The sequence below is a fragment of the Scyliorhinus canicula genome, chromosome 7 (genome assembly GCF_902713615.1).
Source record: "Scyliorhinus canicula chromosome 7, sScyCan1.1, whole genome shotgun sequence".
In the NCBI taxonomy this organism is placed as follows: Eukaryota; Metazoa; Chordata; class Chondrichthyes; order Carcharhiniformes; family Scyliorhinidae; genus Scyliorhinus; species Scyliorhinus canicula.
The window spans coordinates 36,405,234-36,420,618 of record NC_052152.1 but is presented as its reverse complement, the minus strand read 5'-3'; the positions used below and the strand labels follow the sequence as shown (position 1 = coordinate 36,420,618).

General features: G+C 47.3%; 1 protein-coding gene across 19 annotated transcripts in view; it reads left to right on the top strand.

Annotated features, from left to right (window-relative positions):
* The window catches only part of LOC119968866 (type 2 lactosamine alpha-2,3-sialyltransferase-like), a 198,039-nt gene that overhangs the window by 169,246 nt on the left and 13,408 nt on the right, over positions 1–15,385 (top strand). For all 19 annotated transcript variants that reach the window (XM_038801782.1, XM_038801779.1, XM_038801778.1 and 16 more), the window contains 2 exons: positions 8,140–8,235; positions 12,005–12,191. In XM_038801782.1, the coding sequence (XP_038657710.1) occupies positions 8,140–8,235; positions 12,005–12,191 (283 nt within the window). The remainder of the gene's footprint in view (positions 1–8,139; positions 8,236–12,004; positions 12,192–15,385) is intronic.

The window sequence follows — 15,385 nt, the reverse complement described above, 5'->3', positions numbered from 1 at the left end:
CAATCAGTACTGGCGTTCAATTTGACTGTGTTAAAATTGCAAATAGACTTCTGATTTTGACGGGAGTTAAATTTGCAGGATGACACCCTTTGTTAGAGCAAATATCAGAGGCCCTATAAAAAGTTCCTGGGCAGACATTCCTTCCCAGCAGTCTTCATGACACAAATGGGCCAATGGGCGACGATAAGACAGACTATGGAAGACTCGATGTTAACGGGATGGCGAGGTGGTCTGGAAACCAACCACAAGAATCAATACAAAAGAAGATTACAACTAAAAATAACGAGGACAGAAACACCTTTAACAATTACGGCAGGAGGAATGAATTGAGAAATTTCAACAGAAAAATTAACCCCTTAGAATGCTCACGGTGTGGTCAATCAGTATTTTAAGTGTGATTCGAAACTCCATTACGCAATAAATTGTCCTAAGCTATATAATAGGGTGTTTGAAACCAAACATGAGACAGAAGACTCTGAAGAAGTGGAAGATATTGACCAAAGAGAACGCATTGTCTTAGTAATGAGAAATGTCAGTCCCTGTGATGAACATGTTGATTGCATAGTCCTTCAGTTGTGCCATATGAGACTGCACGGTAGCATGGTGGTTAGCATCAATGCTTCACAGCTCCAGGGTCCCAGGTTCGATTCCCGGCTGGGTCACTGTCTGTGCGGAGTCTGCACATCCTCCCCGTGTGTGCGTGGGTTTCCTCCGGGTGCTCCGGTTTCCTCCCACAGTCCAAAGATGTGCAGGTTAGGTGGATTGGCCATGCTAAATTGCCCGTAGGATGGCTAATCGGTCCGTGCTGAACACGCACTTCTCCTTGTTGTAGGGTAGGTTGAGGAGTTTGGCGGAGTGGAGGAATTTGGAAAGGTTAGCGTCGTGGTCCTGCTGGTCGTGGCCGCAGGTGGTGACCTTATCCAGGTACGGGAAAGTGGCCCGCAGTCCGTACCAGTCAACCATTCAATCCATCTCCCATTCGAAGACTGAGACCCCATTAGTGACGCCGAAGGGAACCCTAAGGAAATGGTAACGGCAGCCGTCCGCCTCAAACGTGATGTACAGGCGGTCCGTCTTGCGAATGGGGAGCTGGTGGTAGGCAGATTTCCGGTCCACTGTAGAGAAGACACGGTACTGTGCAATCTGATTGACCATATCAGATATGCGAGGGAGGGGGTACATGTCGAGCTGCATGTACTGACTAATGGTCTGACTGTAGTCAACGACCATCCTGTTTTTCTCCCCAGTTTTCACCACTACCACTTGGGCTCTCCAGGGGCTGTTGCTGGCCTCGATGATGCCTTCCCGCAGCAGCCACTGGACCTCAGACGTGATGAAGGTTCTGTCCTGGGCACTGCACCGTCTGCTCCTGGTGGCGACGGGTTTGCAATCCGGGGTGAGGTTCGCAAGAGAAGGCCTTGCAGAGCGGCCAGGAGCAGACGGTGCAGTGCGCAGGACAGGACCTTCATCAGCTCTGAGGTCCAGTGGCTGCTGTGGGAAGGTATTATCGAGGCCAGCAACAGTCCCTGGAGAGCCCAAGTGGTAGTGGTGAAAACTGGGGAGAAAAACAGGATGGTCGTTGACTACAGTCAGACCATCAATCGGTACACGCAGCTCGACCTTGAGGGTTGTGAGGCCGCATACAGTGTGGAGTGGAAGGGGCCCGCCAAATTTCGGGGTTCGGCTCTGGAGGTTGCACTGCAAGTCCAGGCCTAGTAGCAAGGCAGCGCAGAGGTTGGGGAGGACGTAGAGCCAGAAGCCACTGAACTTTACACCCTGGATGGTGAGGGTGGCGGTGCAGTACCCCCGGATCGCCACGGAGTAGGATCCGGAGGCCAGGGAGATTCTCTGGTTGGTGGAGTGGACCGTGAGGGAGCAGCGCCTTACCGTATCGGGGTGGGTGAAGCTCTGTGCTCCTGGAATCCAGAGGCAGGAAACCTTGTGCCCGTCGACCTTCACTGTCGTCGACGCGGTCGCGAGGTTGTGCGGTTGTGACTGGTTAATCATGACGAATGACAGACGTGGCTGGTCAGCGGCGGTTGCAGGCGATGAGCGGCCCGATGAGGTGTCTGACGAGCAGGGGTCCTGAGGCGGGGAAGATGGCGCGCCCACGGGTCACACGTGTGAGGTGAGCAAGATGGCGGCGCCCACGGACTGCACATGTTGTATGGGGAGCACGATGGCGGCGCCCACGGGCCGCACAAGGTCTGAGGCGAGGAAGATGGCAGCGCCCACGGGTTACACATGGGGGGTGCCGGGGCAACCGCGGCGACCGAGCGGACCTGGCACACAGCAGAAAAATGTCCTTTCTTACCGCAGGCCTTGCAGAGCGCGCTCTGTGCCGGGCAGCGTTGTCGGTGGTGTTTTGGCTGTCCGCAGAAGTAGCACTTGGGTCCCCCGGGGTTGTTTGGTTGCCGCGCGGGGTTGGCTGGGGGAGGTCGCTGGTGGGGTGCACGGTAGGGTGTTCACTGGTGGGGTCCACGTTGCCCAGGAGGGGTGGGCCATGCGGTCGGGGGCATACGCCTGTATACTGCGTGAGGCGACTGTGAGCGAGAGTCCGAGTTTCTTGGTCGCCGCGAGGTCGAGGGTAGCCCTTTCTAAGAGTCGCTGGTGGATGTAGGCCACCCTATGCCTGTAACAAACACGTCTCTAAGTAGCAGTTCAGAATGTTCAGCGGCCGAAACGGCCTGGCAATCGCAGTCTCTCACTAGGAGTTGCAGAGCACGCCAGAAATCCTCCACAGACTCACCGGCGTAGATTTTGTTGGTCTGCTGCGTGTAGTTCTCCTTCAGTAGCGCCATGGCCTCAGTGTATGTCGGTGCATCCCGGATGAGGGGGAAGATGTCTGAGCTCAGCCGCGTATACAGGATCTGGAGCTTCTGAGCCTCTTGAGGGTGGTTCAGTCGCAGATCCGTTGCATGCCTCGAAGCAAGCTTGCCAATGTGCGACGGCCGACTTGGCGTTGTCTGCTTGAGGGTGCAGCTGCAGGCGATCAGGCTTGATGCGGAGGTCCATCGTTTTAAAATCTCTGCGTAATAAATTGATGCACTATCAATTAACGACGAGACGAGAGTAGAGAGTAATCGAGGCTTTATTACGCAGAGATGTGGAGCCTCCCGCCGCTGCTGCTGAAATGGCTGCAGCTCGGTGAGCACACACATTTATAGTCTGCCTACTGGGCGGAGCCAGCAGGCAGGGATCTACCCCCGTACCTGTAGTACAGGGGCCTTACCGTAATACCCTCGTATGCAGTATACACAATACAACAGTGGTGACTACCACAATTTGCCCATCCGTTTTCTCAAAGATTAAAAGTTTAGCTCGGGTGCAGGGAAGGAGATGAGGAATACACCAAACCTATAGAATAGATAAGTGATAGATGTGATATATATATAAGAAATATAGATGAACACCATCGTTACCCCATAGTGTGCGCATGCCTTTAGTGACAGATTTTAATAATGTTGTGGCTTAAGGTGTGGGATAAAGAACATTTCATTTTACACTTTGTAGACTTGGCAACTAGGTTTAGTCAGCCGACGATTAAAGGTAGTAACAAAAGTAATAATTCTGGAACAGATAGCGGAAAAAGGATAGCAACTGGTCTGGGGCCATCGGCAAAGAATGCAGGAACATAAGAACTAGGAACCGGAGTGGGCCATCTGACCCCTCCAGCCTACTCCGCCATTCAGTAATGGCTGGTCTTTTTGTGGACTCAGCTCCACTTACCCGTCCGCTCAACATAACCCTTAATTCCTTTACTGTTCAAAAATCTATCTATCAGTGCCTTTAAAACATTCAACGAGATAGCCTCAACTGATAATGGGGGAATTTGCTAACAATGAATTTTGGGATATCAGTGAGAACATGAACATGATTATGAATGCAGCTGCATAAAGCCCACTTAGTAGCGGGGTGTGTGAGAGAAATCATGCTGTGATAAATGAAATGCTTTGTAAAGTTTCGGCAGATAGACCAAGATGTAAATTCTCTTTGGATTTAGCATGGGCTGTCCATGCAAAGAATTCACTATAGATGGTTGGGACTACAGTGCACATCAGTTAACTTTTGGGACAAATCCCCAAATCCCTTCAGTCATGAATGAGATTCTCCTCCAGCTTGGGAGGGGACGGCGATTCGCTCTATCTTTTCTGAGCATTTGAATGGACTGCACTTCGGCAGAAGAGCATTCCTTAAAGCCGAAATCTCAAAGAATTCTGAGAACTTTGAGGTATATGACGTACAGCCATCGGAAAGTAGTTTCAAACGGGGAGACATCGTACACTATAAAAGAGATAGACTTAACAAGTAGAAAGGCCCACAGGTGATAAAACAATCATTTTTGAAGCATGGAAGCCAGACTGGGTACACTCGTCAAGATTAGTGGGCACAGATTGCAAGGGGTTATTGAACAAGCTGAGGAACCAGGTACTTCACAGACACATGCTACAGAATTATGAGGACCAAATCATGGAAATGGACAGGGTGCCTAAAGAGGGACATAGTAACTCTGAGGAACCAGATAAGGCTATTTGTTGAAAGGCCCACTGTCAGAGGTTGTACTAAAGTGACACACTTGCCAGAAGGGAGGATATAACTATCCTGGTAAAGAAGTAAGTAAATTTGGCGGGCCCCTACCACCACTTACTGATGGTGGGGGATGAATGTGGGGGTTTACATGCATCCCCACCATCTGGCCTGGGCTTGCGAAATCCTACCAACTGTCCTGGCTTGAGACGATTCACACTTCTTTAACATGGGGTTACCCCTATCTCTGGATCTGTAAAGATTCAATTACCTGCAAATGCTCGCATTCTGAGCATTGTCTGCCATCTTTGAATTTGTCCATATATATGTTTCTGGAACATACCTCTTCATTCACCTGAGGAAGGAGCAGTGCTCCGAAAGCTAGTGTTTGAAACAAACATGTTGGACTTTAACCTGGTGGTGTAAGACTTCTTACTGTGCTCACCCCAGTCCAAAGCCGGCATCTCCACATCTTGGGAAAGAAGGGAAGGTCACCGGAGAATATAGAAACTGGCTGAATGCACAAAGTAAAGAGAAGTTTAGGACCGTGGATTAGGAACATGAAGTACAAAAACGGAGAGCAATGAAATGTACTGTCACTTTGGACACTCGGTCCGGCAGTGAACATGGCCATAGGAAGAGATCAAGAACTATTGAAAGAACATCACATAATAGGACAGATCAAGCAGTAGCAGTCAGGGTATAAGGCAGGGTAGAGGGCGCAGCTCAAGAAATATGGCACGGATTAGGAATGTTACAAGGAGCAGAAGCCTACATATTTGAGAGGTCTTAGTGGCTTCCAACAAGTTAGATGATAAATGAAGAATTTAGGGCAGCACGGTAGCATTGTGGATAGCACAATCGCTTCACAGCTCCAGGGTCCCAGGTTTGATTCTGGCTTGGGTCACTGTCTGTGCGGAGTCTGCACATCCTCCCATGTGTGCGTGGGTTTCCTCCGGGTGCTCCGGTTTCCTCCCACAGTCCAAAGATGTGCGTGCGGGTTAGGTGGATTGGCCATGATAAATTGCCCTTAGTGTCCAAAATTGCACTTAGTGTTGGGTGGGGTTACTGAGTTATGGGGGTAGGGGGAGGTGTTGACCTTGGGTAGGGGGTAGGGTGCTCTTTCCAAGAGCCGGTGCAGACTCGATGGGCCAAATGGCCTCCTTCTGCACTAAATTCTATGTAAAAGATGCAAAACAGCAAGAACTGAAAAGTTGGAAAAAATTTAGAGTGCACACAAAGAGGCCCCAGATAGAGGACAAGTTCTATCTCATAGATGGCTATGCACAGAAAAGGTGCTGCCTGATGGAAGTTATAAGACCAAAGCCAGACTGGTGGCACAAGGTTTTGAAGGAAACTTTGGTGACCAACATATGGGGGTAGATTCACTTATGGCAGGAAAGGCTATTTTGAAGATGATCTTGGCTTTGTTGGTGAGAAATGCTTGGGAATGCAAGTTGATAGATATTAAAGCTGCTTTCCTGACTGCTCTTCAAAGGGAAATTTTTCTTTGTCCTCTGAAAAGACGCCAAATATAGAGTGGGTACTCTGGAAGTTAAATAAATGTGTCTACAGGTTGAAAGTCGCCCCCAGGGTTTAGTATTTCTCCATGAGGTGGTTTTTTTGTTAAAGTTGGGCTGTCTTCAGTTGAAAGCAGACCCTGTAATGTTTTATTGGCACCATGGAGGGAAACCTTCGGACAGCTTCATGATGTACGTAGATCAGTTTCTGTTGGGTGGTAGTCGCAAATTTGGAAATACTGTTATTAACGGGCTTGGAACGGAGTTCAAGTTTGGAAGTCAGGCCTCTGGTGCATTCAATACATTGGGTGAAAAGTCGAACAGAGTGATTTACATGTTACTCTACATCAACAGCCTTACTTGGAGAATATTAACCCATTAGCAATTACTCGTGGTAGGGCCTCACAAAAGGATACCGCGACTTCTGAAATGGAAAAGGAGGAACTCTGAAGTTTAATTGGGCAGCTGAAATGGTGAAGTAGACAAACTAGACCGGACGCCAGCTTTGATGTTTTCGAACTAAGCTCTAAAGTTAACAATCCCAAGGTTGAAGAGGCTGTTCGAGCAAACAAAACATTCACAAATTGAAATTGGAGAAGTGTGTTTTGAATTTCCCATCTTTAGGTGATATTGGACAACTGAAACGGATTGTTTGTGGTGACGCATCTTAAGCTGCAATGGCATTTGCGAGTGCGGGAGGATTTATAATTTTTCTCCTGGGGGAGAAAGGAAAATGTTGCCCTTTAGCATGGAAAACTAAAAACATATGAAGAGTGGTTAAAAAGCATATATGCCATTTTTTTATGTCCAGGATCCTGACTGAAATTTTAATTAGAACGGGGCTTTCGGGAACAGAACCTATAGAGTGCCGATAAGTCCCTTTGAGAGAAATGTCCACTCTATGAAAAGTGATGAAAAGAGACTATGAATAGACAGAAGAGAGTTTAAAACAGATGCTAGAGAACAAGACATTGACAAGATCAAGTGTTTTAATAGCAGTTACCAATTATCTGACTGTCTAACAAAACAAGGGGCTAGCTTGACGAAGTTATTAGAAATTGTGTAAGAGGGAATATAAGGAAGAGAATATGAGGGTGGATATTAAAAATGTTTTAAAGGGGGGGGAATACGATGCATTTATTGCAGAAAAGAAAATATACACATTTGTGTTCTGGCAATTTACACGAAAGATTATTATTTTTCCTTTAAGAGCGGGGAATCTGTTCTTTGGTGTCAGATGAGAAGTGATTATAGAAATTGGAGCTGAAGAAGTCAGGACTTGCTTTCAGTTTTTCATTCGAGAGTTGCCACCATCGCTTAACAAGGGTGCCATAGAGGTACCTCTCTTTCACACCTGCGTCTGTGGAGAGAGAAACAGAGTTAACATTTCAAGTCGGCATGACTTCTTCAGATGCTGCAAGATCTGCTGTGTCCTCCTTTCCAGCCTTTTCTGTTTTCGATTTCCAGCATCCATACGGTTTGTTTTTAAAGTAATCAAACTTTGCTTCAACAGGCATTGAAGTTTCCAAGGCGGAGAGGCTCCAGGGGGTAGGGGTTCTGGAAAATACAGGTGGTTAGGTTGAAGTGGGAGGATTATGATAAAGGGATTTTCTGTGACTGGATGTCTGTTTCCACAGGGGTCGCTGCTGGGCCTTGCTATTTATGGTATGCGTTAATGATTTGGGCTTGAATGCAGGGAATGTGATCAAGAGGATCACGGATTATATGAAAATTGGGAGGGTACTAAGTAATCAGGAGGATAGACGTAGACTGCAGGAGGATATCCGTGAACTGGTCAGGTGGGCAGAGCAGTGGCAAATGGAATTCAACCTGGGAAAAGTGTGAGGTAGTACACTTGAGGGGGGCTAACAAGGCTAAGGATTACACTATGTAAATGTTAGGATGCAACAAATGGCGGGGAGGTAGGAGGTAGCAGAGGTGGTAACCAAAAGAAAATACTTTTGTGCATATTGAATTATCTAGACTAGTGAGTTTTTTAAAAAATCAGAATTGTTGATTAGTTATGTCACTGGCCTTGGACATGTGGTTTGAAATGCAGTTTTTGATGCCTGTCTCTCTTTCTGTTTAATAGCATAACTTGTCTGAATTGTGTTGTTGTTGGCAATGGAGGAGTACTTCGAAACAAGACATTAGGGAAAAAAATTGACTCCTACGATGTTGTTATAAGGTATTTTATTTTTTGCTAAACTTTGTTATATGCAATGTTATGGGAGCGGTGTTTTCAGAGCCCCAAAATTTATCATGGAGTTCGACCAACCCCCACCTTTAATGGATTGTTGCTTTTGAAGCACACATTACAATTATTGACACGTGGTTTTTTAAAACAAAACCATGTTTATTCCATGAACTCAAATTAACCTTTTAAATAAACATTGGATCTCTTAACACCCCTTACTTCAAAGATAACCCTGAAAATAATACAACACTATCCAATCCTGAAAACTGTTCCTATAAACATCCAAAAGACTTAACAAACCTTCAAAAACAGACATGAGATTACATTCAATATATTTATAGTCTTTGGATTTGCAGACATCAACAGACCAGTTCAGTGTTTCTTCCTGCAGCTCTCAGCGAAACATACAGACACTTCCAGCTGCTCTCTCAAACTGAAACTAATACTCCCAAAAAGCCGAAGTGAGCTCAGCTCCCCCACCTGTGACATCACTTCAGTAATATGATCAGCTTTATTTCTTAAAGGTACATTTCTTAAACATACAATTGTTAAAGGCACTCTCACATGACAGCAACAAGTCTCGTACAACTAACACCAGAGTTTTCTTGATCAATTAAAACCAATGAGATGTTGAATTTTCTTTCAAATATTTAGCAATTGCTACAATTCCCCCTTCTCCCCAAACCCCACAAATTTGATACATGTGTTCAAACAACGGTTTTATACATTTACAGACTTGTGTAATTGCATCACTCGTCTTTGATAACATTTTGAAAATGAAAGTCCCTTGCTTTGACTTCCAAAAGCTTTATCCGGTTATTAATAGAACAGAACAACCTAAAGGGAATTTGCAAAGTGACAGCAGCTTATATTCCTGTAGCACATATGCTTTATGATGTGGGAGGTGGACACTGGCATCAAAAGGAGACTAAAAGCTTAGTCAAAAGAGAATTTAGAATTTATTAAATGTTTAAAATAGAAACTCAGCTACAAATTCAACAAAGCGTCGTGGTTGTGTCCCACTAGATTTACCAACTTGAGAGATATGTATAGAGCGATACAGTGGGTCCGATTCTCCCAAAAATTGAAAAGTTAATTTGTGGCGGGTATTTCAGGGAGTTTTCCGCCGGCTCCACAGGCGAGTTCCCCACCGCTATTCAGTGTCACTTTTTTGGGCCCTGGGGAGTTTCTCACTGATTTAGGCTACACGTAGAATTTTCTTTAGCACAGAGGGGCTGAACTCCGAGACCGGGCTGCCATTTTGAAAGGGTGCCCCGATCTCTAAGTGAGCTTGTGGGTCCCCACATCCCCCACCTATGGGTAATGCCCCTCCCCCACACACACACACGCACACTACCTCACCTTGCACCCCAACTTCCTGGAGACCCCTACTCACATGCCTGCGCTTTAAACCCCCACCTCCCACCCCACAATCCTAATTTTCTGGGTGTGGTCCCCCTCGCCCCCAACTCTTGGCAGTGCCACCCTGGCACTCGGGCACCCTTGCACTGGCGCCCTTGCACTGGCATCATTCCTGCTGGCTTGGCAGTGCCATCTGGGCACCTTGGCAGTGCAATGGTGGTGATGCCAAGGTGCCCGCGTTCCATGGGGCATGCCAGGGAGCCAGCATACACTGACCCTTACCATCCCGGGGTCTCTGGTGGCCTGGGCGACCCCATGGGTGCCGGTCCGACTAGTCCACGTATGTGCAGCCTCCCTGGGGAGGCTCGAGAATCAAGGGAGGCCGTTGGATCCTGCGCAGGTAGGTCGTAAGTCGGTTTCTGACCTACTTCCGCGAGCGTCATTCGGTCCCGCCCATTTGGGGCGGTGTTTCAAATTCGACGTCTCGCGGGACTGCGGAGAATCTCACGAGGCGCGGAGGTTGTCGGGAGGCTCACTGGAGGCCTTTTATGGCATTCTCCGGCCGCGTTGCGCCAAAGCGAGGGCCCAATGTGGCCGGAGAGTCGTGAACAGTGTTCGCAGGAACCTTTAAAGATGGGGAAAAAGGCATTTGAATGAAATGGTTTGAGGACAGAAGTATCGAAAGCAGGGCTGCTGGTAGAATGAGGAGGCAATTGGAGCATGAAAGTAATTGACTTAACAAAAGAACATCGGAACTTTGCTCTCATCAGAAGTGGAGAAAATATTGCTTTTGGGACTTGATATAAAAGAGGCAAAAAAAAAAACAGCGCAACATTCTGGGGAGTCTTTTCTGGTGTGGACTGAAATGCTAATTAACATTTCCACCACCTAGAGGATTAACCTCTCAAATGGTGCCCTTACCAGCTAATCTAGAATTCTTTGGGCTTGAGTCCTTTTTCACACAAAGTTTTATTATCATTTTCCTTAGCACCTTTTTGTGAAGATGTTAACACTAATGAAAAGTAATCTGACTTGGAGTGGATTGAAACAGCAACAAAGACTTTGAGCACCAGGGTATCTTTGATGGTTGTGGGGCTGGAGGAGATTACAGAGATGGGAGGGGGGGTGGCGCAGCCATGCAGGGATCTGAAAATGAGGATGATAATTTTAAAATGGAGGTGTTACTTGACTAGAAGCCAACATAGGCACAGAAGTGATAGATGAAAGGGACGGATGACGGTGTAAAGGTGTGGGAGTTATGTAATCAGTCATGTCAAAGGAAGCGCATCGGTCAAGAAAGGGTGCGTGGTGACGCAGCGAGGTTCCTACCCAGAAAGGACGGGAACTTCAATTACATTTAAACATATTGAAAGGGATTTCCTCGCCATGTGTTTTCTCTCCCAGGTAGGGAATTCCCTGTCAGTGAGGTTTACAACAGCTTCAGCAAAACACAAAGCTGTTGAGGCGAACCTGCCAAGGACGCAAATATAGCCCCGGTGGGAGAGGAATGTGCCAGGGTGGCTGCCAGGTGGTTCTGCCAGGGGCGGTCCCTCTGGTGTTCCCCATTGGGGGGGGGGGTTTCCTTTGTGTGTTTCGAGGAAGGGGGAGATCCACTGTGCTTCCAGGAGGTGGGGTTCCCTTTCCGTGGGGGTGGGAGGTGGCGCAAATCTCTTTTAAATGCAGATTGGGGCACTCATTTAAGATGGTGGCCCAACCTCTACAGAGCTGCCGTTGTCTGCTAGATCAGGCTCCACCGCCTGCTCTGTCTGGCCCCTTCAGAGTAATGGCAGAAACCACATCCCAGATTCACTGTACACTGATTCTGGGGGATTTGTTGTTTTCAGCTGGTAAATTTAGGCAGAGTTTAGAAAGTTTCCCCCTTGTTTTCAGAATGCAACAAAATGGCCCGGAAACCAAATTTCTCTCTGGGATTTAGTTTTCTCAGCAATTGACATCTGTTTTGGTCATAACACATGGGCAAGCATATCTCTGAGAGTGGGGAGATGGGAGGGAAACTAGAGAAATATATTAGGAGAGTTGGTATGGCGGTGAACCTCACATGAAGTTTGGCCTGGTGAGATGGATAAAGGGAGGGAAGTGGCCGAGGCAGCTGATCGGATCACCTTAAATCTTGGTGTTCTTTACATCAAAAATTTGTAAGGATTTACAGTTCTGGTGGTGTGACATTGGGTTATTCTGGTTAATTTGTAAATTATGTACCGCAGACAGTAGTGCCATAATGCCAGTATTTCTGAATGAAAAAGCTTCAGTTTGTTGTCAGGCTATTCAAATTTTAGTTAGGAATTACAGGGTGACTTAAAGGTGGAAGGAATGTTCTTTGAATAGTTTATGATACTGTTTCAATTTACCTCACTGCTCCTTTTCTAATTCCTTTAAGATTAAATAGTGGCCCTGTGATTGGATATGAAGATGATGTTGGGAACAAAACAACATTTAGATTCTCTTACCCAGAATCCATTTCTTCCGACCACAGCCAGTACGATCCCAACACAATACTGGTTTTTGTTCCCTTTAAGGCAATAGACTTACGATGGTTAAAGGAGGTGCTCTCAAAGCAGAAAGTGGTGAGTTTGCTGAATTTGTTCATTTTTAACAACAATCCTCCATCAAATCACACTTGTTTGCCCTATGCTTGCAAAGTACTGCCTCACCTCCAACTTTCCTTTCCCTTTGAGTCCTTGAATGTACAGTCGCCTCTAAAATCCATGTCCATTTCTCTTGCGCCCACATTTCCATCCGTGTCATAAAACCAAATGGGCCCAAAGACACTAGTACGATTTGTGTGTGTGTGATGCACTATAGCCGCCCAACCTCCTTGCTCTCTCTGCAGCCTTTAATAATTGATCGCACAATCTCCCTACAATGCCTCTCACATGTTTTCCGACTCTGGTGGACTGCCCTGGCTTTGTTCTACTCTTGCTTATTAAATTGTAGCCAGATAATTTTCAGGGGGAGGTGGCGGCGTAGTGACATTGTCACTGTACTAGTTAGCCAGAGACCCAGAGTAATGCTCTGGGACCCAGCTACAAATCCCGCCACTGCAGATGGTGAAATTTGAATTCGATAAAAATCTGGAATTAAAAGTCCAATGATAACCATTAAACCATTGTCAATGGTCGTAAAAACCCATCTGGTTCACTAATGCCCTTTAGGGAAGGAAATCTGCCCTCTTTAACTGGCCTGGCCTACATGTGACTCCAGGCCCACAGCAATGTGGTTGACTCTTAACTGCACCTTTAAGGGCAATTAGGAATGGGCAATAAATGCTGGCACAGCCTGTGAACGTCCCATCATTGAATAAAAAACAAATAAATAAAATTAATGGCTCCAATTCCTGGTGGCTGTGTATCTTTACTTCTAGAGACCCACCAGGATGGCCTTTCCTTGTCAAAGTACCTCTGTTTGGTGACACCATGGGGCGCAATCTTCCCAAAAGGGAACAAAGTCCGCTAGCGAGTGTGTTTAGCCACGTGCTCCCTGGCACGTGCTTTGAATAAGGGGCCTGAAAGGAGAACACGCGGCCGAGGCCAATCAGCCCCTTTTTTTACAGTGAGGAACTCCCCATTGTAGGTAGAGATCAGATCTCCAAAGCTCCCAAAACAATCCCTGACCACTCCCCCCCCCCCCCCCCCCACACCCACCCACGGCTCGAACGCAAAATGGGAGGGTCCCTGGTCCCGTTCTCTCTCCCCCCCCCCCCCCCCCCCCCAAGGTGGCACCAGCAGTGCCAGGGCACTATGGTGCCCAAAGAGCATAAGGCTAGGGACCTCCGATATCCTTGGTGACCCCCAAGTGCTGTTCCATCTGGTCCCCATTTGCGTTGAATACCGAAGTCTCAGGCACTTCGGGAATTTTCCATTAGAGTAATGCTTACTTCCTCACTCTAATATGCAGATTTGCCAAAAAGTGATCCAGCCCATTGTGGGCAGGATTCACCTCGTAACTTCTCACGCGATTGCATTAAATTCTGCGAGGTGTTGCAAGCCGGGTTGATCCCGGGAACGTAGACTTACTGTTTTCAATGGCCACGCTGCGCCATGGCGAGCTGATTTTCCGACGCAGCGTGGCCATAGGAACGCGCCCAGGAAGTCAGGTTCTCTTTGTCCACTTGATAGCATCTAGCCCAGCCATTCTCACCCACTCTTTTCGCCAATCCATTGCCTTTGTGTTGTCAGGCTACTCATCTGTCATCCATTTCTGGATGAGCTGTAGCTTCCTCTAACAAAGCATTGGGAAAATCTAAGCCGTTGTCTTGAGTCCCCTCGACTCGAAATCTGTTTCTTTTTTTTTAATAAACAATTTTATTGAGGTAGTTTTTGGCTTTATAAACAGTTACAGACATCATCAGAAAGAAAGCAAAAGAAAGGCAAAAATGTGCAAACATCCATGTACTTTCAATACTTCAATCATAACATATTGCACAAGCCGCCTCTTCCACCGGTACTACCCGCCATATTTTCCCTCCTACTCTACTCTACCCCCCCCCCCCCCCCACCCCCTGCTGACGCTCACTCTCCCGCAAAGAAGTCAATAAATGGTTGCCACCTCCGGGCGAACCCCTGCACAGATCCCCTCAAAGCGAACTTAATTTTCTCCATACCCAGGAAACTCGACATGTCCGCAAGCCACAACTCCGTCTTCGGGGGCTTTGAGTCCCTCCACGCCAATAGTATTCGTCGCCGGGCTATCAGGGAAGCAAAGGCCAAAACATCGGCCTCTTTCTCCCCCTGGACCCCCGGGTCCTCCGAAACCCCAAAAATTGGCACCCCTGGACTCATCACCACCCTTGTTTTTAGCACCTGGGACATGACCCCCGCAAATCTCTCCCAGTAACCCCTCAGCTTAGGGCATGCCCAAAACATGTGCACATGGTTCGCTGGTCCTCCCGCGCACCTAGCGCATTTGTCCTCTATCCCGAAGAATTTGCTCATCCGAGCCACCGTCATATGGGCCCGGTGAACAACCTTAAATTGAATCAGCCCGTACCTAGCACATGTCGCGGTCGAATTTACCCTACTCAGGGTCTCTGCCCACAGCCCGTCCTCCATTTCCCCGCCTAGCTCCTCCTCCCATTTAAGTTTCAGTTCCTCTGTCTGGGACCCTTCCTCCCTCATGAGCACCTTATATATACCCGAGACTCTACCCTCCCCTTCTTCCCTCCTAGAGACTATCGAAATCTGTTTCTTTACCACTGATTTTATCTCGGATAGAGGTAGTAACTTGATTGGACGGTTTCAGTCATGGAATGTTGAGGAAGATGGGCACTAACAAATTCAAGAGCTCCGTAGAGGGAAGGGAAGTTGGCCACTGTGTCAGACTGAATCAAACTGTTCATTATCTTGGTGTATTATATGGTGCTGATCCATGTTTCAATCCTGTATATATTCCCCTATGAAATAAAGTCTCGATCCACCTTCAACAGTCCAGGCCTACACCCATCTGCTGCTGAAATCCCATCCATGCCATTGTCACCTTCAGGCTTGGCACTTCTGAAATTCTTTTGATTGGCCTCCCACCCTCTTTAAAAGCTTCAGCTGATCCGAAACTCTGCCTGTGTCCCATCCCACCCACCCACCACCCTGGGTACTCAATGATCTTTAGTAACTCCTTGCAGGGTGTAGTTTCGCAGGCAGAATTTCACTGCTGGTCAATCACAATTTAGCAACTTCAGTAAAAGTATAGCAGTTTGGTGATGGTGTCCAGAATGTGGTGCTCTTCTGAACCATACCTTTTGATCAATTGACCAAAATAGACTCTG